This window comes from Pavona decussata, unplaced genomic scaffold (assembly GCF_977016875.1).
Source record: "Pavona decussata unplaced genomic scaffold, jaPavDecu1.1 SCAFFOLD_217, whole genome shotgun sequence".
Lineage (NCBI taxonomy): Eukaryota > Metazoa > Cnidaria > Anthozoa > Scleractinia > Agariciidae > Pavona > Pavona decussata.
This window is the reverse complement of record NW_028145622.1, coordinates 1223656-1251595: the sequence shown is the minus strand read 5'-3', so window position 1 is coordinate 1251595 and position 27940 is coordinate 1223656. Positions and strand designations below refer to the sequence as shown.

The 27940-nt window shown below is 39.1% G+C and overlaps 3 protein-coding genes across 3 annotated transcripts; 1 reads left to right on the top strand and 2 right to left on the bottom strand.

Annotated features, from left to right (window-relative positions):
* Positions 1-265: 265 nt before the first annotated feature.
* LOC146459741 (porphobilinogen deaminase-like) lies at positions 266-13909 on the bottom strand. Its single transcript, XM_085089022.1, has 12 exons — positions 13794-13909; positions 12962-13034; positions 11853-11902; positions 11169-11224; positions 10278-10355; positions 9196-9273; positions 7926-8001; positions 7551-7664; positions 6257-6295; positions 3964-4083; positions 2189-2242; positions 266-1224 (listed from the first exon to the last, which is right to left on the bottom strand). The coding sequence occupies exons 1-12, from the start codon at positions 13839-13841 to the stop codon at positions 955-957; spliced, it is 1056 nt and encodes a 351-aa protein (XP_084945148.1). The 5' UTR covers positions 13842-13909; the 3' UTR covers positions 266-954.
* On the top strand, positions 13904-14526 carry LOC146459740 (ATP synthase peripheral stalk subunit F6, mitochondrial-like). The gene has a single exon (XM_085089023.1). It carries the CDS (start codon positions 13963-13965, stop codon positions 14272-14274), a length of 312 nt encoding a protein of 103 aa, XP_084945149.1. The 5' UTR covers positions 13904-13962; the 3' UTR covers positions 14275-14526.
* Positions 14527-16740: 2214 nt separating this feature from the next.
* Positions 16741-27932, bottom strand: LOC146459739 (BOS complex subunit TMEM147-like). The gene is made up of 7 exons (XM_085089067.1): positions 27774-27932; positions 27598-27667; positions 22772-22837; positions 21886-21991; positions 19531-19646; positions 18406-18527; positions 16741-17729 (listed from the first exon to the last, which is right to left on the bottom strand). The coding sequence occupies exons 1-7, from the start codon at positions 27848-27850 to the stop codon at positions 17597-17599; spliced, it is 690 nt and encodes a 229-aa protein (XP_084945193.1). The 5' UTR covers positions 27851-27932; the 3' UTR covers positions 16741-17596.
* Positions 27933-27940: the final 8 nt, after the last annotated feature.

Here is a 27940-nt window from a genome sequence, read left to right as displayed (position 1 = left end):
AGGTGTGAAAACCCTCGTGTGGACGCTGATCTTTGAGAAAAATCTTCCCGCGATTCTGTCAAGCAAACGAACCCAGAGATATTCAGTTTTTGTGCTGGTTTTCGAGGCATAAAGATTCAGAAGAGCTTCAAAGGATGTTGCGTCACTTGTCATAGTATACAACACTGCTCAGACCACCTCGCACATTAAACAGGTCAGTCCTCAACTACAGTGCTGTTCCGTCTATCAATCCAAGACGACAAAGGTCAAGAAAAAACAAAACAGGTTGATGAAAAAATACATTTTATTACCAGCTCAATAATTGCTGGGCCTGCCATTTAACGATTCGTCGGTTCAATCCATTTCATCCATCCATATATTATGAAAGCACTCCGTCCACTAAATTGTCACACATACTTATTCATTAAAAGCGGACCTTATTCATTAAAAACCGGCTTTAATTGTTTCATCAAAATTCAACCCTTCTGTTGAAGACTCGACCCTTTTCATTGGTCACCATTGCAGAAATTTATCCCGGCGCAACAAAGGCTAAAAGTAGGGTTCATCAAATCTTGCTCGCCTACCGAAGGTAGACGAACAAGATACGTCAACTATTTCATCTTCATCCTTCTCAAACTCATTAATAGAATTCATAAAGAGAAAACAAAGAAAATCATTACTGTGACTGTGGTTTGGATATGTGTTCCTAATTACCATAAAATTTTCCAATTTTAGCGTTGAATTTCTCCAAGAATTATTGATCATTTAAGAAGCCACATCAAACACTCGAAAGTGTGTTTCATCAGATATCCAAACACCTCGAAGTCGTTTAAAAAACTCGACTGCGCCTCGTTTTTTCAACCTACTTCTCAGTGTTTGATATAGTACATCACTCTCTCACACTCATTAAAATGCTGGGTCAAAAACCTAACCTTAGTCGGGCAAACGGAATCATATTATTTTCATTACTTTAGCCTAATGAGCAAGATGGTCTTTTTCTTCCCTAGCTTCACGCAGTACTCGCTCAGCCCCTCGAGCGATCAGAGCTCGCGCTAATTGTTCTCCCAGCTTCTCCGCTGCCACAAGGCAGTCGCGAGTCTCCTCTGGAACATAGATACACGACTGAGTAAGCAAGGCATGAGGGCAGGCACCCGGTTGAGCAGTGGGGTCTGGGAGAGACCCGGCTACTGACTCCATGATACATTCACTTCCATCTAGGCTGAACACTGCACCTGTGATTCGTAACTGAAAAACCAAGGATCGCATGAGATCGACTCGTCCATGACATTTACACTGCAAAACAGTTGTTTTCCTCTCTTGCAATTCGCGGAAGGAGACGTGAGTCGCCGGAAGCGCGAACACACGTGTTGCGAGGTGCTTAAAGCAAGGATTCTTGTGCGCGAGAAAACAGACAACAGCCGTATTTTTTTGGCGCCTCTCTAGCGTCTCATTTCCAATGCGTCGCCCACTCCAGAATTATCGCTAAAATATCGCGCGTGTTTGCAAGGCGGATTAGCACAGAAGACCAGAACTGTTTTGCAGTTTAAAAATAATGAATTTAACGGACGAGACGCCAGTTTGAGCATTTTTGGGTATTTTATTTATCTCCTCCACTTAGCACATAATTGACACAGAGGTAAAATGAGTGCGCTTGCTCGTCACGCGTGAGCAATCTTACGCGGCGAAATGGCGGCATTTTTAAGACTCCCATTGTTTATTTTCGTTTCGCGGGGATAAGCCCAAATCAAAATAGATAAGGTTAACGCTTTCAGGAAAGGTTCCTTCGAACTTCCTCCATCACATATCTTATTCAAACAAAAAATTGCGGTAACAGTTGTGAATTTGGCGATTGAAGTGGAGCATTCGTAATCGATTCTCGCTCGAATAGCTAGAAAAAAAATCTGCAGAGCATGCGCACTCATTTTGCCTTTGTGTCCGCATAATTACAGTGTGTTAACATTAACGCCAGTTTCTGTACCAACGGATCGCACCAGCCCACCCCACGTCATAAAAACGATTGTTCCCTAGATAAAGAATACGCTAGCAAAGAGCATGGCTCATACCAACGACGGTCAGTTATTATGGAATAAGTGCAATCATGAAGAAGCGACAACTAAGTTCAATCTGGTATGAAAGAGCGCTCCTTAGGCAAAGATAAGGCATTTATCAAACAGAGAGAACACAATGTAAGTCAATCTCTTAATCATACCTGATTCCCATCCAGACTGGATGTCACTCCAATTGGAACACTGCAGCCTCCTTCCTATATAAGATCAACAACAACAAATATTAAGAAACAGAGAAAAATATAAGTCTCCGACGGGAATCGAAACCAGGCCCCTCCGCAGCCGGTCGAAAAGAAAGCCTGCGATGCCGGTGCAGTGCTCTACTAACTGAACTATTAAGCCAACTGGGAGCTGGTCATATCGTGAATTCGAAATACAGTATACCCGTGGAGGATGAATATGTGAATGCTGGATGAATATGAATATATGAAACATATATTTGAACTGCGGGTGTTAGGGGGATGTATTGGACAACACTTTGAAAGCTCATCATTCACTTTGACACTGTTCAACTACATACATATTACGAAACCTGGCAAAAATTACATTTACTAATCTTAACATGAGACAATGATTTATCTGTAGCACTAGATTCGTAACTCAACCCGGCAGTCTATATTACATGTTATTATATGGCTGGCTCCGCGAGCGGGCAAGATGAGTCAAATCCTGCGCTGTGATTGGCTACCCGAGCGGGCAAGATGGAGCTATCTTGCCCGCTCGGGATTACCCGTTGCCCGTCCGCTTGGCATCGAAAGTTTAATCCCAACAACAATGCAGTCTTTTCTTCGATTTTCTCGTTGTTTTGGGGGAAAACGCTCACTAAAAAGTTCGGTAAACTCTCAACATTTACCTAAAGGAAAGGAAAGGAAAGAGAATGGAATCGTCCTGGTGTAGTGAAAATTTTGTTTCAGCTACAATGAATGTGAGTTGAATCGGTGAGTTGCTCTGCGTGTATTTTTTTTAGATAGAGTTGATTTTGTAAAACTTATTGTCTCAAGTCGAGTGCCAAATTGATAAGTTCTCTGAGTTTGTAATGACTGTATTTACATCATAGCGTAGTGGAAGTTGCGTTAAGTGTTTAGAGCAGTTCAGAAAAGTATTTTTTGCAAGTTCGCCGAAGAAGCTCACCTTTTTAATTTAGCCGCGTCTTGCTTGTTGTAAACAACAAAATCTTATCAAAGTTTCGCCCAGTTTTCTGATTTACCCGCTCTTTTTTTTGGCTTACGTTTGCGTTTAATCTCAAAATCTATTGTTTCATTCAAGAATTAATGATTGGAAGCCGAAAACTGTGTAAAAATGTTTATTTTACCCACCGCGCGATCGGCTGAAAATGGCAAGTTTGCCGAATTCCATTCAAATCTTCCCGCTCTTGCGAAAATCTAAATTTTTTCGTTCTCAATAATTGTATACTCCCTTTAAGCCATTATAAAGTTAGAGCCCTAAGATAATTTAGGATTCCTTGTTTCCCACGATTACATGCTAATCCAAAAATGCACTGAAAATAAATCTTGCACCGGCCGGCTATGAAGAATTTCTTTCCGAGTAGAGCAGTTTCATGTCCTGTTTTGTTTTGTTGTTGTAGTTTTAACTTGAAGGCAAAGCCATACAATAAATCCTTTATTGACCAAGCTTGCTCGGTCAAGATGGCTGGATATTGGCCTCGTTCTTTTTTTGCGTTTTTATGGACCTCGACTTCGTCTCGATCCATAAAAACGCAAAAAAAGAACTTGGCCAATATCCAGCCATCTTGACCTCACGCTTGGTCAATAACGCATATATAGACCTCAAAATGGCCTTCACATCTGTATGAACAAGTTCATCTTTCAAATCGCGCATCTCGCAATTAGCGACTCTCGCTATCGACACAATTCACCAACGTGGACTGTAAATGATTTCCCAGCTTATTGGTACTCACCAATGTTTTCAAGAAGTTTCTCTCAGCTGCACAGCAAATACTTGTATCGTTGTCAATCAGTTTGGACACCAGCTCAATGGTCTGATTGTCATCAAGGTTAACTTCCACGGCAAGCGCGCCCTTAGGAACAGCAGAATTATAACCAAGTTGACAATTTGTAAAACATCGAGTGTTACATGAGAAAACTAGTACATTGTTATAGGAAATTAACGCTCGTGTTAATTAAGGTATTTGAAATTAACGCCACTTAAATTAACGCGAATTGAAGGAAAAATTACTTCCCAATAAAGGTAATTAACGCGAAAGAGGTGCTAAAATTTCAAAATGAGGGAAATTAACGCGACTTACACAAAGAAAAAGAACTTTGTTGAGACAAGAGGAAAAAAAAAAATTTTAACACTAAGTGTAAAAATAAGAAATGCGGACAATGTCCGTGGAATTCAGTCACTAAACATAGGGGTTAAGCAAAGGAATCTAGCCACTTTGAGCGTTCTTCACATGCAGTGTCTATGATATCAGCAGATTCCACCCTGATAAAACAATGCTTTTTCCTTTCTGGAGTGTATCGAGAATTTGGGGCGAAAGTTATGGAAATTAAGGTCGCAGAAATTAACGCGCCACTTAATTAATGACGCGAAAATTAACGTAAACAAAAATTAACGCGACTTAAATTAACGAGAATTTTTAAAATTTGCGTTAATTTCCTATAATAAGGTAACTTAATTAAATACTCCAACACCGCATCTTCCACGGTATTGCTTTGTCACTCATAACACTATTTGAGACTAATCTTCAAGACTAAATTTTTGTAATGCGTTGAATGCGTCGGTTTTGTTGACGTAGGAGCCGTGGCTCAGTTGCTTGTGTTCTAAACGTATGAATAAACGACAGACCCTCGCAGGTAAGTATGCAGCTTAGGCAGTTGCCAAAAGAAAGCCTGGAAAATATTTAGTCTTGAACAGTTTTCGAACCCATGACCTCTGCGTTACCAGTGAAGCGTTCTACCAACTGAGCCATCAAGCCAGCTGGGAGCTGGTCATATTGTGAGTTCGTAATAGGACCGTAGAGGTGAAGTAATAAGTGAAATATATATACAGTTGAACCTGTATTAAGCGGCACCTTATCCAGTGGTCACCCCTATTAAGGAGTCGGTTGTCAAAGTCCTTAAATCTGTTTCCCTTAATTACTGTAATTTGGACTTCTGAGGGGGGGGGGGGGGGGGGGGTCACAACTATTAAGCGGTCGCGGTCACCCTTTACTAGGTCCCAACGCGCTTTTTCTACTGTCTTGATCTGTTTTAAAGAGTCACTTTGTAAAAGGAAACCACTAAAATATAGTTAACAATTAGATTATGAGCTCGAGATTTTTATGCGTGATAGTTGATAAGGGCGAAGCCCGAATCAGCTATCACGCATAGAAATCGAGAGCGAATAATCGAATTGTTTTAGTATAAATCTACTAGTCGTTCAAAACTGAAGAAGTAAATTATCTATTTCCTCATCGCAGACACTTCGAAAACTCGACGAAGCGGCCGCCATTTTGTTGAAAACCGCTACTTACTATCTATCACAGAATAGATAGTGAGTAGCGTAGCCAATCAGGGAAAGGCATTCGTGATAGAACACTAGTAGATTTATACTAATAACAAATAGCTTGCCAGTCAAAATAATTTCTAACGACTTGCAATGCTGACAGTACGATCTTGACGTTAATGTTTATTAGTCCATTTTTATACTATGTTCCCCTATACCATAACATTTTATCGTTGCAGTTGCAGTTGACCGCTTAAGTGATTTTGTGAGCGCTTTTGTGCATAAACAATTCATTAACTTATCAAATTGTGAAATGAAATGGCGTTCTTATTGCGTTGCACATGCATTTTGTGCAAGCTGTGGTCAACCTGTATAATAAGAAGTCGCTTAGCTATTCCCCAAGAGTGACCGCTTAATACAGGCTCGACTGTATATAAACTGCGGATGCATGATGACTAGTTTGATGTTTGCGAAAGAAATGTGACGTTGTGTTTTAAGCGTAATGAATAAATAAAAGACGTTTTTTTTTTCAGTCAGCGATACAAGCAAACTCAGAAAAAGCAAAATCTTGTTTTTTCGTGACGAAAACTGGCGTAAGATGTCCTAAATGTGTTGAAAAAATACCCAAAAGTCATGAGTTTGAGGTCTGAAAGGAAAAGGGTAGACAACTTTGAGGGACAATTTTACAGGAACTCGACTGTAATCTTAAAGGTACAACATGACACAATGAAAACCATGAACAAAAAATAAATTTTACTGACCTGCCCAACTGCATACAAACATTCATCAGGACCAAGAATCTAAAGCAAACGGCAAAGTAACATCTATTAGCAACTGAATGATTTTCGACGGAAAAACTTTGTTAAGCAACAGATGCTTGGCTCTAGTTTGATACTTAACGACGGTGCCTCATAATACCGAATTATTTTTGCGCAGTTTATGACTATGCGAGAAAAGATGATCTTAGCAAGGAATATTTGAATCCAAAAAGAAGATTAGGGGGTAAGGAGTAACCACGCATTTTCAGGGATAATTAAGCAACGATACTTCTAGAAGGGCTAAAATACAAAACAATGTATGGAATTTTTCCCCAAATTGAAGCTTTTTCAAAAATTGTCTCTGAAAAATTTTGTTTTTGGACTCTAAGACCTGCTTTTCCGCGTGGTTCTAAACATCTCTTTTTAGCAGACAACGAAACCCGTCTTTCTCGTACCATCTCGAGATGCGCAGAAGGTATGCGCAGTAGCAGTATGAAGCACGGTCCTCAAGTGGAAACGTAATCTCTCTTTGTTTTTCCAGTTTTCTTCTCCTTGTTTTAGTTTGGCTGATACACTGTAGTTATCGAAGTTTCACATCCAGTTACAACCGCTTTTTCGAATAAAAAAAATCCTTTCACGAATACGGTGCTAAAGGTAGAGGTTTACGCGCGTCCATGCGTCTTCTTGGTTGAAAAACCAGAGTCTGTTAGAATTCTCAGCTTTCTTCAATACTAAGAGCAATTTTTTTTGCCAAGGTAAAACACGCCTCTGTTTAAAGAGGGAAAACGACCCAACTTTACCCTAGTGAGCCGAATTTGTAAAAGCAAAAAAAAAAAAAAAAAAAAAAAAAAAAACATATTTTACTAAATTTCCGCGAATACAGTGGTTTCCAATTGAGTATCGAAAGTAATTGCACGTTGCATAACAATGCTCTATGATTAGTTAGTAAAATTCGCGCCACTTTCGCGACCAATAAGAAGCCAACCAAACCAATCGTTTTCCCGCGCTTGGCGCCGGTTTCACGTATTTGTTCCGAGTTGTGATTGGTTCATTGCATTGTTTACATCTGTTGTTGCGTAATGAACCAATCAGAATTCGTAACAAATACTTGAAACCGGCGCCAAGCGCGGGAAAACGCGTACCAGCAAGTAACGACTGGTTTTGGTTTTGCTTCTCATTGGTTGAGAAAGTAGCGCGAATTTTGCGAATCAATCACAGAACGTAGCAAAGCTAAAACCAAAGCAAACACGATTAAAAGCCGCTCTAATAACCAGGAATAATCACTGCATGCCTTCACCTGTTCAATCCGCTCTGTCCATCCCATACGCTCCATTCCAGCGGCAGCAAGGATAAGAGCATCATACTTATCACCGGCATCAAGTTTTTTCAGTCTTGTATTCAGGTTACCGCGCTGATCACCAGAAAGAACGAGTCTGTTAAGGACAACTTTTATGAAAACGGAGGAACAGAACTGACACAGCTTACCTCGATTTTCGCGATTCCTCTTCCTCAGCGAGGAGAAGGGGGTTGATCAAAATGCAGGCCTCAAGATATGTGGGCTTCTTTGAGAAAAGGTGAAGGGGGGTTTTAAATCTTAAGGTTTGGAGAAGCTTATTACATATTGGAAAAGGGGCGGGGGGGGGGGGGGTATTTATTATGTTCTAAAGGATACCACATCTTCAATAACCAAATGTGGGAAAGCTTTCTTGAGTTGCGCACTGCGCCTCAAAGAACTTGTTCCAACAACACTGAAAAAAGAAAGATTAAATCAACATCAACAACAAAATGTTTGGGGATTCTGATTTCGCGACAGACCCAAGCGGAATTCACAGCCTAGATAAAAGAGGGTTCTCGGATCAAAAAAACGACAAAATTAATAATAGACTTAAGAAGTTTTGGACAGAACCACACCGATTTACTTCTCAAAAATCTTCATTGACCCCCATACTTTGAAAGTTATCAGGGACACTAAATTCATGTGAGCAAAAAATTTCTTACTAGTGAAGCAATGTTGTTCATCTAATAAAAAAAGCACTCAACGGCCCGCTTCCGTGTAAAGATATGTTCGGAAAGCCTTCGCCGCCTCGGAGATTAGGATAACATTGCGACGAAAATCTGGAACTTTCTTTGCTAAAACGTCACCTAAAACGTTTGCAGAACTGCAAAAACATTTTGTATGGAGGAACAAAAATGTGTTTTTAAACTTTTATTAAATGCCGTCTTTGAATAGTCTTTATAGAGTGAAACTAATGTCAGCTAGGTTTTGCGAAAAGCTAACAGGGGCTCGCCTTTGGAAGAACAATTAAAGTATTTTGTAGAAATGCTCTTGTTGGGTATCTTATCAGCAGGCAGCATAAACGAAAACTATACAGATGAAACAGCGACTCTATTCAGCTTTTGAACAATCTTGTACCGATGACATTATGACGAATTTTACACAAAGATAATGAAAAAAAAATTATGCCAAAGAATACAGGGACCGCGCATGGGGAGGGGCTGCCCCACGTTTGTGCTGTAAAATATAAAAATAAACTAAAGTAGCAAAAAACTTCAGAAGAAATCTCATTAGTTCATAACGGACAAAAGTTACAATTATCATTAGCAAAGTCGACGCGCATTTTGACAAGTAATATAACCAGCGATAATTATTAAATAACTTTTTAGTTCTAGCCTCAAGCTAGGTTTACGTCTTTTACCTGGCTTTTTTCGGCGTGTGGACCTCTCAAGAAAACGGGCAATTTTTTGATTTTGCATTTCTCGGCATTTGAGACGAGTTAAAATCGAAATTATTCCGGGGAGGCATGTCCCCGGATCACCCCCTCCCCCTCGTAGTTGGCCCATCTTACTCGTTTGCCTTACAAGCCCCCCTCCCCACTCGAAAACTTGCTGTGCGGGCCCTGGAATATGTCAAGATAATCACAAATGGTATGAGTGAGACTTACCTTCCTTTCGGCAATGTAGCAAGGGTAGAACCTTTATGTTTGGGATGAAAAACAACCACATCATGAGGGTCATCACGCCTGATTGAGAAAAAAACAAAACAAAATCAAGAACAGACAAATTAGGAGATTAGGAGACAGTTGGTATTTTTTTAGAGACCCTCCTCAAACTCTCTTTCCATTTCATCACCCAATCCAGACTCAAATTTGCCTTCAAAGACTGTCCATTGGCACAGTGAACTTACAGTGCAAAAAACAAAAAAACAAAAATAGAACTGTTTTTAAATTGCAGTCTAATAGAGTGTTTTACTGGATAATGCATCACCCTTAAAATTCATACGAAACTACATCCGGGACCCAGTGGCGTATTTTCCATATCCTCACTAGTAAGGATATTGATGACATCATTTTTCACTTTTTCATGGTTGTTTGTGCAAACACTGAGTTGGTGAAAAATGGCGAGCGATAGATTTGTCTATATAATAAAAAGAAAATTACACTGTGGCTTGAAGATATGAAGTATATTTACTCATATAAAAACAAAATTTTACTCACTCCCTGCACTTGTTCAAAAAATTTGTCTTTACCACTCAAAAATAAAATTCATATCTCTGCGCCACCATGTAACAGGGGCACCCAACGACAGTTTCCTCTCAGATCCTTTGAAACGCTATTTTAGGCTGTCTGGAGTACCTTTAAAGCTCTGTAAGTTCATTTTAGGCTGCGCTATAATATTTTTATCTGTTCGGTCAGTCTAGGGCAACCTGAGTCTTTTCAAAATTACTAGGGCATTTTTGTCCATTTCCCGAAAACCTTAGGTCGTATTTCCTTTCCGAAAATCTTAGCTGACCTTTTTTCGGCACCCGAAAAGACATTTTGATCAATCCGAAAACACTAGGCCTTAAATTTCCCATATCACGAAAGCTCGAGGTGAAAATTCCCTTCAGAAAATTGTAGGGGATTGAGGGCCTTCCGAACAGATAATTTACCGAAACGATCCGTTGGGTGCCCCTGATGTAATATTCTCTAAATCTGTCAGATTTGCTATATAGGTTACATATATGACAATAGTTCTTGTTGATTACTTAAAGACAGCTCCAATCAGCATTCCTGGTGGCAGGGTGGAGGGAAGGTCCTTCAGGGAATGAACAACAAGTTGCACACTGAAAATCAAAGGACACATTTTACAGTTGAATCTTTTTATTTAGTAGTCCTCATAGCAAGAGAGAGCACTTTATAGGAGATTTCTTAAATGTGCTGTAAGTTCAAAAAGATATCTACATTTTGATAATGTATCCTCCCTCCTCTCTCAAACACCAGTGTATCTTCATACCTTCCCTTAAAAAATTTACCCCATTTGGAATGCACTTTCCACACAGGAGAAGGATGGGGATGGGGGAGGGGGGTGGGGAGGGGGTTAAATGTGACATTCGACATTCAGCATTGTGCAAAATACCCCTGCAGATGAAAATCTAGTGTTTAACTTCTTTCATGGTAAAATATCAAGGTACATGTAAGCTCACAGAAACAGTGTTGTACATAACATGGGAAAATTAATTCCTGTTGTTTCTAAGAGTACAAATAAAATTCCTGCCTTGTAAATGAAATGCTGTATATTCAAGAGCTTAAACCAACATTGAATGTGCAGTCCGATTCTCTTCGTGCTAAAGTATTTAAGTAATTAGCTTGCCGCTATGTTATGCAAATTCACTTCAACTTAGCCTTTTTATAAACCGCTTTTTATCATTAATTATGTAACCTTGATAATGGCGCCAGGATGCACCGAAACGTCGGTTCCTATCACTCATATTTCTTGTTTCAATAAAATTCTTGTGCAGAAATACATTTGTATGGAGGAACAATTCTTAGCAGGACTTTTTTTATAATCTGATTATTCTGTAAAAGCAACTGTTACATCTTTGTGCACAAAATGACAGTGCGGCCTCAGATCCATAACAGTAACAACTGAATATTACCTTCTGTTAGCAAGAGCAACTTCCAGTTCTTTTGTGAAGACGCTTTTCTCACCAATCTGTGGTATAAAAAAAAATATATTTTACTTGACTGTGTACCTTTTACAACACCACAAATTAAAGCTCCATTGACTCAGAAAACAACCATTTGAATGTTTCACTTGCACTAGTTACATGTATGTTCAATGAGGTCAAAAGGTTGTGTTTTCATTTGACGAATATTTGATGTTTTTTGTATTTTTACAGTCAACCCAGGTCACGTGTGAACAGTATTTCCAAGAATGAAATGAGCATTCGAATTTCTCTTTGTAATGTCCGACGTGTAAATGGAATGTTAGACATTTCTCTGGAAATCGTTCCGAAAAAGACGCATTAACTGAAAAAAAGATTCAAAATACTTGGGAAACATTTGTCATTCTTGAAATATTCAATTTTGCAATGTAAAGAAAAATTCATAGCTTTATACCGTCAATAAGCTAGGGATATTTATACGGGAACTCTGAAATCTCGTTGGCGATTTTCAAAACTGACATGTAAATTTCAAAACTCCGTTCAAGTTTCAAAAATATCGTTCACGCGTGACCTGGGTTGACTGTAACTCTTGAAATATTCTGACTTACTTATTTCTTTTCATTACTTATGATTTTTTTTCACTTTTATCTTGAAAGAAAACAAAAAATTACTTACTTTAGGAAGTGGTCTGTTCAAAATATCATCACCTATAGTTGACATGGAAACTGAAAAACAAAGAAAATTTCATCATAAAGTCAGTAGCAAAAGATTATGACATACAGTTAACAAAATGAAGGGGTGCATGGAAAAAAAGTCACTTAGGGCTTCTTTCCACACACCCCTTCAAATAATAGATTCCATTTTGCCATGCACTGTACTCTGCTAACACACAGACAACGTCAAAATAATAATATGGTGAGAACAACAAAGTACACCACAAGCTGCAGCTGAGTAGCATGTCTAATGTTCTTACCGTGTTTTGATGTCCTCTGTGCGTTATCAGAGTGCAGACCCACAGCAAAATGAAATCTATTTGTTTTTACCATAACCAAGACATTTTGTGAACGAGCATCATTAGCATCAAAAACTTTCCAGCAACTTTTATACGACTCCACAGATACAATCATTGTGATCCTCTAACTTTGAGTATTTTAAATAAGGAAGAAATTCACTAAAATTATTTTCAAAACTAACCTTTATTAATCCCAGATGGAATTTCTGATCCCAACATATTACAGCATGTCAGTCCCTACACTTCAATTTGTGATTGATTACCCTCCACTATCAGATTTCTATTCCTTCCTTTTGACAACACAACAGAGTTTTAGCTTTTTTAGCCGGGCTAAGGGTAGGTCACTTGCACCTCGGTCATTGTCGGCTTTTTAATCATCAGGCAATTTTACTTTCCTGGAAAAATTGTGTCTTAATGTCTGTCTGCTACTTGCCAAAACAGTTTGCAAAACTTTGTTTTAAAACCAGTCACTCTGGCTGGACGCTAGTCTCTAATCATCTGTGCACCAGTCACACCACGATGATGGCATCATTTGTACATCTGGGCTGAGTTGCTCAAAGCATGGTTAGCGCTAACCATTGGTTAAGAGGTATTAAAACCTATAGCTTGTGATGGCATTTAACCCAGGTTAGTGCTAACGATGCTTCAAGCAACTGGGCCCAGTACTCTAATCAAACTCTAATCACAATCTTCGCTACACCAATCAAAATGAGAGTTGAATGTGAAAGTTTTTTTTAATGAAAGATTATAAAATGGAGCTAAAATGTCTTACCAATTTCAAAGGATCTGTCTGGATACAACTTCTTTAGTTCATCAATTATTACATTAGTTTGAATGAGTGCTAACTGAATGAATAAATAATAAGACAATAATCAGTAAGCAGTAATCAGTTAACTTTATAAATAACTAATAACATGGGGTAAACTCTTCCACAAAATTTTTGAGAAAACTGGACCCTCTTAGATGTGTTTTGCATGATTCTGAGCAGCAAGTGGTCTTTTCAAAATAGCTATTTGTTGATTTTGCGAAATGCTGGCCCTGCTCAAAGCTGGTATAAATGAAAACAAGGGAGGAAGAATATGTTTTTGAGCCAACATTAATTATGTAACTAGTGTACTTTGCCAGTAATTTTCTGCTTCATTCTTAAATGAAGTGTTTGGATTGAAAAGCAAATCATTCTCTCCCCTAAAATGTCCTCACCATCACCACTCTAGATCTGCTCCTTCTCCTCCCTTTGCCTACTCATAACACCGTCCCAACCCCCACCCCACCTCCCCTTACCTCCTAACCAGTAATTGACATGCATACCACCATTATCGTCACCAAGGCAATTTAAAAGGATAGTGAAACCATTAAAAGAAGCGAAAATATTTAGATCAAAGAACAATTCAATTGAAACAATGCAATCAATACTGTATATAATTTCCGCGCTTACGCTTAGCCCAATATAAGCTTACTCATGATCACTTAGTCTCCAAATCGAGGGCAAGGGAAACCACGAAATTTCGGCACGATTTCCTTACTAACCCTCGAAAGCTTTAGCGAAAAAAGGTTTTAACCTACTCGACTGACATTGTCCATGTCAGTTTTAATTTGTTACATACCTGACTCTTTCGTGAACCGACTTTCACAACTTTCCCTGCGTCCGCCATGTTGACCGAGAAGTACTTCACGTGCAAGTGGATTGGACACTAATGGCCTCGACCTCAATATGAGACCACAGTGAAGTTCAAGGTCCGCCATCTTGAATATTGCGACAAGTGTTGAAACACGATGGCAGCAGTTTTTCGCTTCTCGCAGTTGCTTTCTCGGTCTCTCGGATCATTTCAGGCCATTTGTAGACGGAACATTGGAATGACAGCGGTTTTACTGGCAAAGGCAGAGAAGAACGCTGATCCCATACAGAAATTGTTTATGGAGAAGTTGGGAGAATACAAGAAGAAAAGCAGTGCCGCTGGTGGAGGTTTAGTTGATGTTACGCCAGAGACGAAGGCCAAGATCGAAGTAGAGATGCAGCAGATACGGAAGCGATTCGGTGAAGGGAATCTGGAGGAATTTCCCAAGTTTGACTTTCAAGGCAAATGAAGACCAGTCACGTGTCAAGCGCCCAATATTTAATGATCTTATAATAACAGAACCAAGACTTTGAAATTAGAGATGACCAGTCAGGATTTTACCTATGGACTTCTCACGGATGTGGTGAATTTATGGGGCCCTGGATGTCAGTGTTAAAAACTTTAAGAAGATTACGATTGTCACTCTTGGTGTGTTTGTTTAAAATTGTGAGACTTTTTATCTCTCTGTTATTTTCCTGCAATAAATCTACCTTTCAAACAACTTTGGTAGAGAACTTCTTTTGACTGTATGTTCCACTGGAAAGCTTGTGACCCAGGAATAAACAGCCAAGTATATATTTTATGCCCAGGGCCCATTAAGCTAATCCTGGGTTAACGTGAAGTTTGATTCGGGTATATTTACTAATCCATAAGGATTCGTCCAAAAGATTTTAGTCCCGTAGTTGTGCCTCAAACTTTTCTTTAACATTAGCTTTTAATCATTTATGTGTGAGATAAAAAACCTCGGTTAACTTTTAATCCTGGATTAGCGTTTATTGGCTTTTGAACAACCCGGCCCAGAAGATGAACATGGGCTATGGCGATCTTGTTCCCTGTTTTGGGGGTGGGCATCTGGAATATTCCTTTGCCATTCAATACATGTATCATTGCTTGCATTGTCATTTTTATACAGTCAATCCATATCATGTGTGACCAGTATTGAAATTTGAACAGAGTTATGAAATTTACATGTCAGTTTTGAACATCATGGGAGAGATTTCAGAGATTTCATGCACCTTTTCGGAAAGATTTTTCAAAATTCTATTCAAATGCCGGACATTGTAAAAAGGAATTCGAATTTTCATTAATTTTAATTCTCGGAAAAACTGGTCGTGAGTGAGGTAGACTTACTAATCAAGAGCAGTTTTCTGTGGTCTATACTCTAATGGACCATAAAATGGTGTCATTAAATGTTCAAAACTCAAGTCGCAGGTGAGTGGTTTCACTGCCAAGTTTGAACATTTTATGATGTCATTTTTAGAGTATAGACCATAGAGAACTGCCATTGATCTACTTTTACAATAAAATGGAAAAATTATGAGCAGAGTTTAAGTTTGCCACTGAGAAAGCATGCGTGGTACATCTGATGTCATTTTTATTGTCTGTACTCTTATGGACTATAGCTACGAGTCAACCAGCAAGCAGGAGTATTGGTAGCCTCCCACGCAGAGGTTCTTAGGGGTTCGTCACGCGTTCCTGCCCCACAAACGTCTGCTGAAACGAACAGCCACTTCCGTTCGTCGGCAAATTGCATTTGTCTGAACAGACCAATCAGCATTGACTCATTATGACAAGTAAAGCCAATCACATACTGCTAAACAACGGAAATCATCACCCGTGGAGATATTTTTGCTTCCGGACATGCATATACGAATGAAATTTTTCCTTCCACAACACCCTGCATTTTCTACAGTGATTTCACTGAGAGAAGCGGCATGAATTCCAAGATTTGCCAGTTTGTCTACCTGGTCTTTCATAAGATTTACAAGCGGCAAAACCACAACAACAATCAGTGACCAGCAGCTTCAAGAATATTGAATTGTAAACAAACGATAGAGCTTGATAAATAAGTGACTTTCCATAACCAGTTGGAAGGTTTATGAACACATCAGTTTTCTTCTGCGCAAATTGCACTATGACTTCTCTTTCATACGCATTCAACTCCCTTATACCAAACGTTTGGCACACATGACCGAAAAACCTGGGCCAAAAACCACATTTAAGTCCGCCATCCTGTCTCGGGTAATATTTTTAATATCAAACACGAGTTTACCCAAAGTTGGGAAACGGCTCCTGATTGGTCCGCAGTCGACGAACGGAAGTGGCTGTTCGTTTCAGCAGACGTTCGTGGGGCAGGAACGCGTGATGAACCCCTAAGAACATCTGCGTGGGAGGCTAGAGTATTGGCAGTTATTGTAAAATACACTCGATTGCAAAAACAGTGATACCTAAGAAGCATAAACCTTGAACGATGAGATGCAATGGCTTTATGGGTATAAGTTGCTAAATTTATTTGCATAATATTCTATTCATGTGCGACAGTTGATAACCAAAATTAGTCCAAGCTTTCCTTAAAGTATCCAAGTTGGCCAACAAGGGCCAATTTTTAAACACTACCCACAAATCCGTTGGGTCTCATTGTTCATAGTCTATGCTTTTTAGGTGTCAACGTTTTTGCAATAGAGTGCATATACTTACTGCATTTCATGAATTACATTGCATTTCAATACTGTCGGAGTGTTGTGGATAATTTTGGGACCAAAAATTTGACTAGTTGTCAGGGCAAAATGGTAACAAAATAAATTAATATCATTGACTATTACCATCAATGATGTCATCCTTGAAATGCACCATCTAGCTGAAGAGAACTGAACTTGAAAAATCAGTTTCTGTGATGCACTCCACATGAACAACAAAAACAAATCAACAAACAAACTGGATTTTAATTTCATTTAATATCATTAATATTTTTAAGCAGAAGATGGTAGTTGCGTGTGGGGCTCAAAGAGTTCAAATTTACAAAATGTTACTAGTTCATGGGCTAAACGTTGTTGTTGTAAAACCTTCATTTACAGTGTTCTCTCAAGTTGCTTTTTCTTTCAGCCATTGATCTATTCACCTAGAATTTAACACTCAGGTTTAATGAACCCCTTTCAATCAAAGGGTTCAGGCCATAATCGACCTATAGTGCATTTTATATTGCTTTAAAATGATTATTGTTGCTTAAAAGCTGAGATTTGCTGGATTTTTTTTTGCACATGTATGCCCTCAATTAAGGGAATGTTTCCAACTTTTCTTTTTTTTTTCAGTTTGTTTGGAGAAAAACCCATGTCTATCTGCAAGATTCCTGTTTTATCATAAAACGATGTGTAAAGGAGAAGGTGTAAAACATCAAGGCAATGTTTCTCGAAGGATTTGAAGGCCACAGAAAAAAAGATCCTCTGAATCTGACCTAATGCAACAAAAAGCGATCTAGCTATACCCCGACCCATTTAATTAATGACCATGTTTGTGGTTTTGTTGTTATAGTTCCTCCGGCCACAGATTGTCATCACTTCAAAAGAAGCAACCTTACTAACTTATTTCCATAAAGGTTCAGTATGATAATATATAGCAGCAAACGTGCAGTGAATTTGATTGCTGCTTTTAGTTGAATCATTTCCATTAGTTATGGCATCTGCACGCAGCAATCAAATTAATCAGAAAACACTGAGGGTGAAGTCTGTTTTAACAACAAAGCTGAGAAATCCAGGTTCAATAAATAAGCAAGGCTAACAGGGCTTGTCTGATCTTCAAGTCCTGGTTTGCTTGCCAGCAGTTAGTGTCAGGTAAAGCTGAAGAGCTACAAGACCAATACTGGCTGTGAACATTGTCTTCAACAACAGCAAGCTCCAGGACTGAATTCCAAACACATGGCTCAAGACTCTGCAATTGAAAGAGAGAAAATTAAAATTAATGATTACAAAACTATACTACTGTAATAGCTTCATGCATTGCAGTCTATATTTAATTTAAATGAAAGAATTTGAACTGCATTGAATTCTACTGAGCTGATCTTCTTCCAACCAGTTGGGATTTTGACAACATTTTTAATTTTAATCAGTGTTCCTTCCTCTCTTTTATTGTGTCCTGAGTTAGCGCTGCCATACTAAATATATTGATACTTAGATTTACATTGATTGATTGATTGACTGATTGATTTTAAAATTGATTTATTTAATATACAGTCAGCTTCAACTACAAGATTTCCATCTGTAAAATGGTTTTAAAAATCCTTTGCCACTTTTTTGCTAATCATTATGATGTTATTACACTCTGTATGTTCTGCATACCTCCAGATAGTCTGAAAACCTCTAATTTCCTACTAATCAAAAGGTAGTTTTGAATGCGAGATTTACATGTATGACTGTGAGGGAAAAGACGATCTTAGCAAGGGCTATTAAAATCCAAAAAGAAATTTTGGGGTAACCATGCCATAATACTTTAGCTTCAATAAAAAAAAAAAACGAAAAGAAAAGTTCTTGCAGTTATCTATGCAACAAGACTATTGCAAAAAATCCTGAAAAAAATTCAGGCCTGAAATGTATAGTAGTGTACTTACTCAATAAGCAGAGGCCTGTAACATGTTACTGCCATGAAGACCATTACTATCGGTAGGAAGGATTTCTGAAGGTCAGTTCTGCTCCACAACCAAACTAAGGCTGCCGTAGAAATGTGCTGAACCTGAGATAAAGTGTACAAAAAACATTTCTAGATAACAACAAACATCAGTCACTGACAGAGACATTCAAAGCAAATTTTGGTAACTCTCATTCAGTTGTCAAAATTGACAGGCTTGGTAAAAATCTCACAAATTTGAGAATAGGCCATGAAATTTGAATTGCTGAGGCAAGCTTCATTTACAAGTCATGTGCATGTACATGTACTGTAATTTGGTACACAAACTTGTTATCACATAAAAGCTAGATGGCCAGTAGTCCCAAGATAGTATGGATAGTGTCAAGGCAAGACTGCTGCAAGGAGACTGAAGATTACATGTACACTGTACATGTACATAATTATTTGTTTAGCTATCTTTTGAACTGAAAAAAAAAGAAGCCTTGGGACCAAGCATCAGATCTACTTACCAAATACATAAAATTTTATGTTTTTAGTTGCTTGCCTTTTTAGAAAGTCATAGGTAAATACAGTATAATATAAAAAAAAAAAAAATTAAAAACTCTGAGTTTGATTGCTCCCTCTCCTTCATGCAATGTTGATTCCAAGGTCTGGTGATGGAGGTTTTGGGATATGCCCAGAAATGCACACCAATGAGATGCACAAACTATATAATAGGCATCACAAAATGTCCTCTAACCGTAATTCTTGCTAAATCCCAAACAATTCTATTAAACATGAAGTCATATGAAAATGATAAAAAGCTCTGTCTTATACATGTATGAAGTAACCAAATTCAGAGTTAGGTGAATTTTTGGAAATAAGTGGAGGTTTCTATCAGGTGGCAGATTGACATTGATTAAGGAGAGAGGGAAAGCAAATTACCAATGAACGACCTTTAACTGTGAGGTTTGAAAATCTATTTAAAAGTGTAATGTTATGTATTACATTAATACAGTTTTATCCAAAATACAATGTTCAAAAATGTTCAAAGAAATAACATTTGAGTGAAAACATGAAAAGCAACTCTAAGAAACAAAGGAAATAAAGATTAATCTGGTCTACTCACAAGGCTGACATTAGCATCAAAACTCATTTGTATGTATTTCCAGTCAAACTCCACTCCTCTAGCTCCAACCCACAGAGGTACAAGGCGGGTCATGACCAGCTCGGCAGTGGCCCATCCTGAACAGGAAAAAATGGTCAAAGACAAAGGCCAACCTTTTTGAGAACCGCTCTGAACTGTGAACACTTACAATCATGACATTCTCAGTCCAGGATCCAGTTTTTCTTGCCATTTGGCACTGACTGAACAGAGCCAACAAGCTTTCATTCTTATTTAACAAAAAGGATTGTTTTTTTTAATAATTATCATTGGGTTATACTCCAACAACACTGCATTTTATGTAGTTTATGCAAACAATCAGTTTGGCATGGGTTTCCAATTCTCTTGGCATACTGATGCACGACTATGGTTTAAGCAACAATTTTAAGTTATCATTTCTAATCTGTTCATTCTCTTCTAGAAGAGACCAAAAAATTGCATGCAAAGCTCATAGACAATATCCCATCAGATGCCTACTTTAATGGAGTTTCTGCCCTCCAATCTACAGTACCGCCTGGAACTATTGACCCATCGGGACTAGGGCATACCTCGTCTTTACCGCGGGTAGTGGCCGCGCGTCCACCTAGGTGAAAACACGGTCGTTCCGCGGTGAAGACGAGGTACAGTGTGCCGCGGTAAATTTGCCGCGGGCGAAAAGACGAGGCGTGCCGCGGGAAAGAACAATGGGGACTGGTTGCATTTCTAAAATAAGCGTTAGCGTGAGCGAAGACATTTATACTGCAAGTGTTCGAGGTGCGAAGAATCGGTGCTTAATCGAAGGAGTAATTTGAAGTCAAAATGGCGTTGGGTAGTTCGCGTAATAATTCAAATATTGAAATCCTGAATCTTTGCCTCGGCAAATGTTTGTATTCCGTCTTTTCAGAGATAATAAAAGTAACTAACAATCCAACACTTGAAAGAAGCTTGTTACATGTATCTCCGAGGGTATGTTAAATACGCAGTGAAATACGTGTACGTTGATTTACCTACTTTTCAAAACACTCAGTGTAAGTTTACGAAAGAGAGTTCGCTGAACTGTCATAAAAAATCCCTTTTTTAAAAGTTAGTTTTCTTAATTCGTTCATTTCGATACAAGCGACGGGGCAAACGTCTTTTAAATTAACCGTAATTTGCATAGGAGCAATTTTGCACTCGTGGGAACGGCTGCTTCTGATTCGTCAGCTTTTTGTTGTACGTGTCCGACCAAACAGCTGCTAAAAATATCTCCTGAATTTTAGAGCAAGCTTGTGTTCTAAAAAATCGGATATTGAGAGGGAATATTATCTTGTTGCAGTGCCAAGTTCATTTTAAAAGAAAGAGGTTTAAAATAGACTGTAGACACCAGCGACAAAATTTGCGAAGTCGACACAAGGGTTTCAAGTTACAATAACATCGTCACGCGCGAACATATGTTTTATAATCCGTAAATTTCGTGGATCAGTTTTTTTTTCTTTTGCTTCTCCTAACTTAAAATTGAAATAACTTGGCAAAAAATACAAAGTTAAAACAGCGGACTAACCTTCTGGAACACTGCCGTGTTGCATCAAACAGCTTGTCACGTCAGGGGTCCGAGTGACAATGACCGACAATGTGTTGGAATTGCAATTAATCGGGCGCTGAGCGGCGCAAAACATGCCGAAATATTATTTGTTTTTTTCAATTTATAAATGATTTTAAAAGGTCCGGCAAACGGAACTCCACAGACTGTGTCGAAAATTCAAGTTTCCTTGTTTTTTCTTGAGCAAATCTGCACGCTTCGAAGCTTCGATATTGAATATTGCGCATTGTCCACAAGAAGTCTTCAAATATTTTGGGTATACCGAGTTTTGAGATATTAAATCAGAATCTTCCTCAAAGGATTTTTCAAATGTGGTCAGATACTCGAAAACGGATTCTCATTTTCTTCAAATGGTTCAAGCCTTCAAGGGCCGAGAATTGTATGTGTATCGCACATGATCGTCATCCCTAGTTAATGTTCTTTGGTGCGATTTTGCCATTAGAAGTTGACGAACCAAAACACAAAGCAAAGGAGACAAAAGCGTATTCAAACTCTACCGCGTCTTTTCTTTACCGAGGTTTTACCTAGGTGAACTTTCCCGCGGCAACTTTAGAGCCATACCGCAACTGAACCGAGGAAAAAAAACGTCCTACTGCGGGAATATCGAGGGAAACCCGCGAGTAGGTCCCGCGGCAACGACGCGGCAAATGGGTCTATAGTTCTAGGCGGTACTGTAAGACCTGCCCCATTACCCATGCCTCTAACTGGTCTCTAAAGCTACATGTAAGACAGTAACTTGGCAAAACATTCATATAACATACCCACTCCAGCCACCAACACTTTCAGTTCTCCCTTTCCAGCAATTTTGGTCATCACAAGATGAAGGCCAACAAGATCTGCTACATCTACCGTGGATCTGAGGAACTCCTAAAAATTAATGATAAAAAAATGAGCAAAGAACTGGACATCTTTTCGTTTACAACTTACAATGTACATGTACATGTATACGTTTATTAACATGAAATGCACATGTTCTGTCATCAAATGAATGCAGTAGGCCTTATATCTCAACTCTATGTAGAGGTGTGCTTAAACTTACTGTACCATTGTTATCAAATTGATTTGATTAACATATTCCTAGGGCATTGATTTACTTCTAGTACACTGTAGCCCAATGGATTGCACTAACTGCATATGTACATTGCAGTACCACATTATTCTTGCAGTGCTTCTGTACCAAAGTCCCAAAGACCAAGACTTCAGTTTTAATAGAATCCTTTGGTGAAAACTCGTGCTTTGAAATGTGTGGTTCCAGAAAGAATCCATACCTGCCCCATGAGAGGTCATTGGAAATTCCTAGGGGGAGGGGGGTCTTATACTATAAAAGTCAAAATTCAAGAAGCAAACTATGAAGATAAAACCTTCTGTGGAGAGAGTTTGGATTTTTTCTGGAACTGCACAATAAAAGGAACATTTTCATTTTAATGTTCACAGACTGCCTGAAAAATGCACTTCAAGTGAAAGCCCCAAAATTTTAATGTCAAGGAAATTTCTGGTGACAAGCAATGCTCCCAGTACAGTGTAATTGACAAAAATAAACTTCAAAATGTTAATGTAAAGCATTTGTTTTCCTTTTGCTGAAAAGTCATCTTCAAATAAAAGAATACTGCATACTGTCTTCCATACATGTAATTTCAAGCAACCTACCCCCATGAAGTCCATGTACCCTGGAGAAACATCTGACGTAGGAAAGAATGTTGCAAGTACCAGCATCTATAATAATATCAAGATGGAGGAAAATTTAAAACATTGAAAATAAAACTAACAAAGTTTCATTTCTATCGCAAGAGAAACAGCTTACATTCTAGTGCGATATCCAGCAGGCTGATATGTCAAGGGGATGTGAAATGGGCCATTCCATTTAATATCCGCACCCCCATATTGAGGTATTACTTGAAACCCCCCCCCCCCCTCGGATATGGACCAATATTTTCCAATATGGGTACCCAGGCACCAATATTGGCCAATATTGGTCCTTGAGTATCCATATTGGCCAACATTGGTCCCTGGGCACCCATATATTGGTCCATATCCGAGGGGGGTTTCAAGTAATACCTCAATAGGGGAGGGGGGGGGGTGCGGATATTAAATGGAACACTCATGTCCAGTATACACAAACGGATACGAATCGTCAAAACGCCCTCACCAATCGTACCATTGGTAAAAGATTACGATTTGTCAAAGACGCCTTACGATTCGTACCATTGGAACGAATGGTAAGCTCCTCATTCGATCGGAATTCCATTGGTGAAATGCATCTCATTAACACTTGTAAGCCGTGCAAAAACGAATGGTCGATTGGTACCATTGGTACCATTGGTACAAATGGAAAAGTAGTCAGTCGATTGGTTACGATTCGTACCATTGGAACGAATGGAAAGCTCCTCAGTCGATCGGTATACCATTTGTAAACTGCATCACATTAACTGGCTTGTGAGCCATGCGAAAACGAATGGTCGATTGGTACCATTGGTACCATTGGTACAAACGGAAAAGTAGTCAGTCGATTGGTTTTGATTCGTACCATTGGAACAAATGGTAAGCTCCTCAGTCGATCGGTATACCATTTGTAAACTGCATCTCATTAACTGACTTGTAAGCCATGCGAGAACGAATGGTCGATTGGTACCATTGGTACCATTGGTACAAATGGAAAAGTAGTCAGTCGATTGGTTCACCATTGGAATCTGGATCTCAAGACAAACGTCATGACTTGATTCTTCCTTGATATTAAGCGAAATACCTTGTTCTTTAATGCATGAGCCGAAACAACATGAAACGAGCGCACTACACATGAATCTATCTCGTTCCTAAATCCACGAGCCGAAACAAGCATGCTACACATCAATATATCTCCTTCTTTAATGCACGATGGGCCAAAACAAGCGCGCTACACAAGAAGATTCCTCGTTCTTTGATCGATGAGCCAAAACAAGCGCGCTGCACATGAATATACCTCGTTCTTTAATCCATAAGCCAAAACAAGCGCGCTACACATGAATATACCTTGTTCTTTAATCCATTAACCGAAACAAGCGCACTACACATGAATCTATCTCGTTCCTAAATCCACGAGCTGAAACATTAGCATGCTACACATCAATATATCTCCTTCTTTCATGCCCGATGGGCCAAAACAAGCGCGTTACACAAGAAGATTCCTCGTTCTTTAATCGATGAGCCAAAATAAGCGCGCTGCACATGAATATACCTCGTTCTTTAATCCATAAGCCAAAACAAGCGCGCTACACATGAATATACCTCGTTCTTTAATCCATTAACCGAAACAAGCGCGCTACGCATGAATATATCTCATTCTTTAATCCATGAATTGAAACAAGCGCTCTACACAGAATATAACTCGTTCCTTAATCCATTAACCGAAAACCGAGCGCGCTACGCATGAATATAACTCGTTCTTTAATCCATGAACCGAAACAAGCGCGATACGCATGAATACAACTTGTTCTTTAATCAATGAACCGAAACAAGCGTGCTACGCATGAATATTACCGGTACTCGTTCATTAATCTATAAACCGAAACAAGCGCACTACACATGAATACACCTCGTTCTTTAATCCATGAACCGAAACTAGCGCGCTACACATAAATATAACTTGTTGTTTAATCCATGACCCGAAAAAAGCGCGCTACGCATGAATATAACTCGTTCTTTAATCCATGAACCAAAACATTAACGCGCTACACACAGAATATAACTCGTTCCTTAATCCATGTACCAAAACCGAGCGCACTTCGCATGAATATAACTCGTTCTTTAATCCAGGAACCGAAAGAAGCGCGCTACGCATGAATAAAACTCGTTTTTTAATCCATAAACCGAAACAAGCGCGACACACATGAATACAACTCGTTCTTTAATCAATGAACCGAAACAAGCGTGCTACGCATGAATATTACTGGTACTCGTCCTTTAATCCATAAACCAAAACAAGCGCGCTATACGTGAATATACCTCGATCGTTCTTTATCCATGAACTGAAACAAGAATGCTACACATGAATATACGAGTCATATTCATGTGTAGCGCGCTTGTTTCGGTTCATAGATTAAAGAACGAGTTAAATTTATACGTAGCGCGCTTGTTTGGGTTCATGGATTAAAGGGTGAATTATATTCATGTATTCTTCGTTTGTTTCGGCTCTGCGATTAAAGAACAAGGTATATTGATGTGTAGCGCGCTTGTTTCGGTTCATGGATTAAAGAACGATTTTGATTTATGTGTAGCGTGCTTGTTTCGGATCATGGATTAAAGAACGAGTTATATTTATGTGTAACGCACTTGATTCGGTTCATGGACTAAAAAACAAGGTATATTCACGTGTAGCGCGCTTGTTTCGGTTCATGGATTAAAGAACGATTTTGATTTCTGTGTAGCGCGCTTTTTTCTATTCATGGATTAAAGAACGGGTTATATTTATGGGTAACGCACTAGTTTCGGTTCATGGACTAAAGAACGAGGTATATTCACGTGTAGCGCGCTTGTTTCGATTCATGGATTAAAGAACGACTACCGGTAATATTAATGCGTAGCACGCTTGTTTCGGAATAAATAACGAGTTGTATTCATGCGTATCGCGCTTGTTTCGGTTTATGGATTAAAAAACGAGTTATATTCATGCGTAGCACGCTTGTTTCGGTTCATGGATTAAAGAACGAGTTATATTCATGCGTAACGCACTTGTTTCGGTTCATGGATTAAAGAACGAGTTATATTCATGCGTACGCGCTTGTCTCGGTCCATGGATTAAAGAACGAATTATATTTATGTGGAGCGCGATTTAGTGAAAATAGTCTAAGTCCCGTTAATGAGATGCAATTCACCAATGGTGTTCCAATGGAATGCCAAGTCATTCTATTGGTACCAATCGTACCATTGGTACCAATGGACGAACGGAATCCAGCTGTACTCAAACCGAACTGTAGCAAAAATAGTTTAAGTGCCCTTAATGACATGCAATTCACCAATGGTGTTCCAATGGAATGCCAAGTCACTCTATTGGTACCAATCGTACCATTGGTACCAATAGACGAACGGAGTCCAGCTGTACTCAAACCGAACCGTAGTGAAAATAGTCTAAGTCCCCCTAATGAGATGCAATTCAGCAATGGTGTTCCAATGGAATCCAAGTCATTCCATTGGTACCAATCGTACCATTGGTACCAATGGACGAACAGAATCCTGCTGTACTCAAACCGAACCGTAGTGAAAAAAGTCTAAGTCCCCTTAATGAGATGCAATTCACCAATGGTGTACCAATGGACGAACGGAATCCAGCTGAACTCGAACCGAACCGTAGCGAAAATAGTCTAAGTCCCCTTAATGAGATGCAATTCACCAATGGTGTACCAATAGAATGCTAAGTCACTCTAATGGTACCAATCGCACCATTGGTACCAATGGATGAACGGAATCCAGCTGTACTCAAACCGAACCGTAGCGAAAATAGTCTAAGTCCCTTTAATGAGATGCAATTCACCAATGGTGTACCAATGGACGAACGGAATCCAGCTGAACTCGAACCGAACCGTAGCGAAAATAGTCCAAGTCCCATTAATGAGATGCAATTCACCAATGGTGTACCAATGGAATGCCAAGTCACTCTATTGGTACCAATCGTACCATTGGTACCAATGGACGAACGGAATCCGGCTGTACTCAAACCTAACTGTAGCAAAAATAGTCTAAGTCCCCTTAATGAGATGCAATTCACCAATGGTGTACCAATAGAATGCCAACTCACTCTATTGGTACCAATCGCACCATTGGTACCAATGGACGAACGGAATCCAGCTGAACTCGAACCGAACCGTAGCGAAAATAGTCTAAGTCCCCTTAATGAGATGCAATTCATCAATGGTGTACCAATAGAATGCCAACTCATTCTATTGGTACCAATCGCACCATTGGTACCAATGGACGAACGGAATCCAGCTGTACTCAAACCGAACCGTAGCAAAAATAGTTTAAGTCCCCTTAATGAGATGCAATTCACCAATGGTGTTCCAATGGAATGCCAAGTCACTCTACTGGTACCAATCGTACCATTGGTACCAATGGACGAACGGAGCCCAGCTGTACTCAAACCGAACCGTAGCGAAAATAGTCGTAAGTCCCCTTAATGAGATGCAATTCACCAATGGTGTACCAATGGAATGCCAAGTCATTCTATTGGTACCAATCGTACCATTGGTACCAATGGACGAACGGAATCCAGCTGTACTCAAACCGAACCGTAGTGAAAATAGTCTAAGTCCCCTTAATGAGATGCAATTCACCAATGGTGTACCAATGGAATGCCAATCCATTTCATTGGATTCCGTTTGTGCGTATTGGACAACACTCAAATGGAATGGCCCAATGAAGTTTGTTGAAAATGAATACACTGTTGTAAAAAGAGGAATCTTAGAGACAAATTAAAACCAAAATTGTGTTAACTTTCCACTAACCTTACAAAGCTGGGTCACTAAATAGGCAGCTCCTGCTTTGACACATCTCCAAAACGCACTGTATTCAGAACTGCGATAAAGAAAAAGAAAGGCAGAAAGCTTGATCGACTCGTGATCCTCACGAAAATACAAGCTGAGCTTCCACCGAAATCATACACAAAATACTCAATACTTACAGTCCAGAACATTTGTAGACAATAAGATAAGGAAAGTAGGCCAAGGCTACACAGTTTCCAAAATGAAATAAAGTCATTTTAAGAGAGAAAATCGCCTAAGATGATATTCTTTTTGACATCAAAAGAAACATGCTTCTTCTAAGAAAGCTTTGTAACCTGGCAGACTA

What these genes read in the sequence shown, in the direction of transcription:
- LOC146459741 (XM_085089022.1), bottom strand. Translation starts at nt 13,841, where the DNA reads ATGGCGGACGCAGGGAAAGTTGTGAAAGTCGGTTCACGAAAGAGTCAG. An exon ending in TCGGTTCACGAAAGAGTCAG is followed by an intron (nt 13,035 to 13,793) that starts GTATGTAACAAA and finishes TTATTCATTCAG; the next exon opens with TTAGCACTCATTCAAACTAA. An exon ending in CCAGTCTGGATGGGAATCAG is followed by an intron (nt 1,225 to 2,188) that starts GTATGATTAAGA and finishes TTGGTTTTTCAG; the next exon opens with TTACGAATCACAGGTGCAGT.
- LOC146459740 (XM_085089023.1), top strand. Translation starts at nt 13,963, where the DNA reads ATGGCAGCAGTTTTTCGCTTCTCGCAGTTGCTTTCTCGGTCTCTCGGA.
- LOC146459739 (XM_085089067.1), bottom strand. Translation starts at nt 27,850, where the DNA reads ATGACTTTATTTCATTTTGGAAACTGTGTAGCCTTGGCCTACTTTCCT. An exon ending in GGTACATGGACTTCATGGGG is followed by an intron (nt 21,992 to 22,771) that starts GTAGGTTGCTTG and finishes ATTAATTTTTAG; the next exon opens with GAGTTCCTCAGATCCACGGT. An exon ending in AGTGTTGGTGGCTGGAGTGG is followed by an intron (nt 19,647 to 21,885) that starts GTATGTTATATG and finishes TTTCCTGTTCAG; the next exon opens with GATGGGCCACTGCCGAGCTG.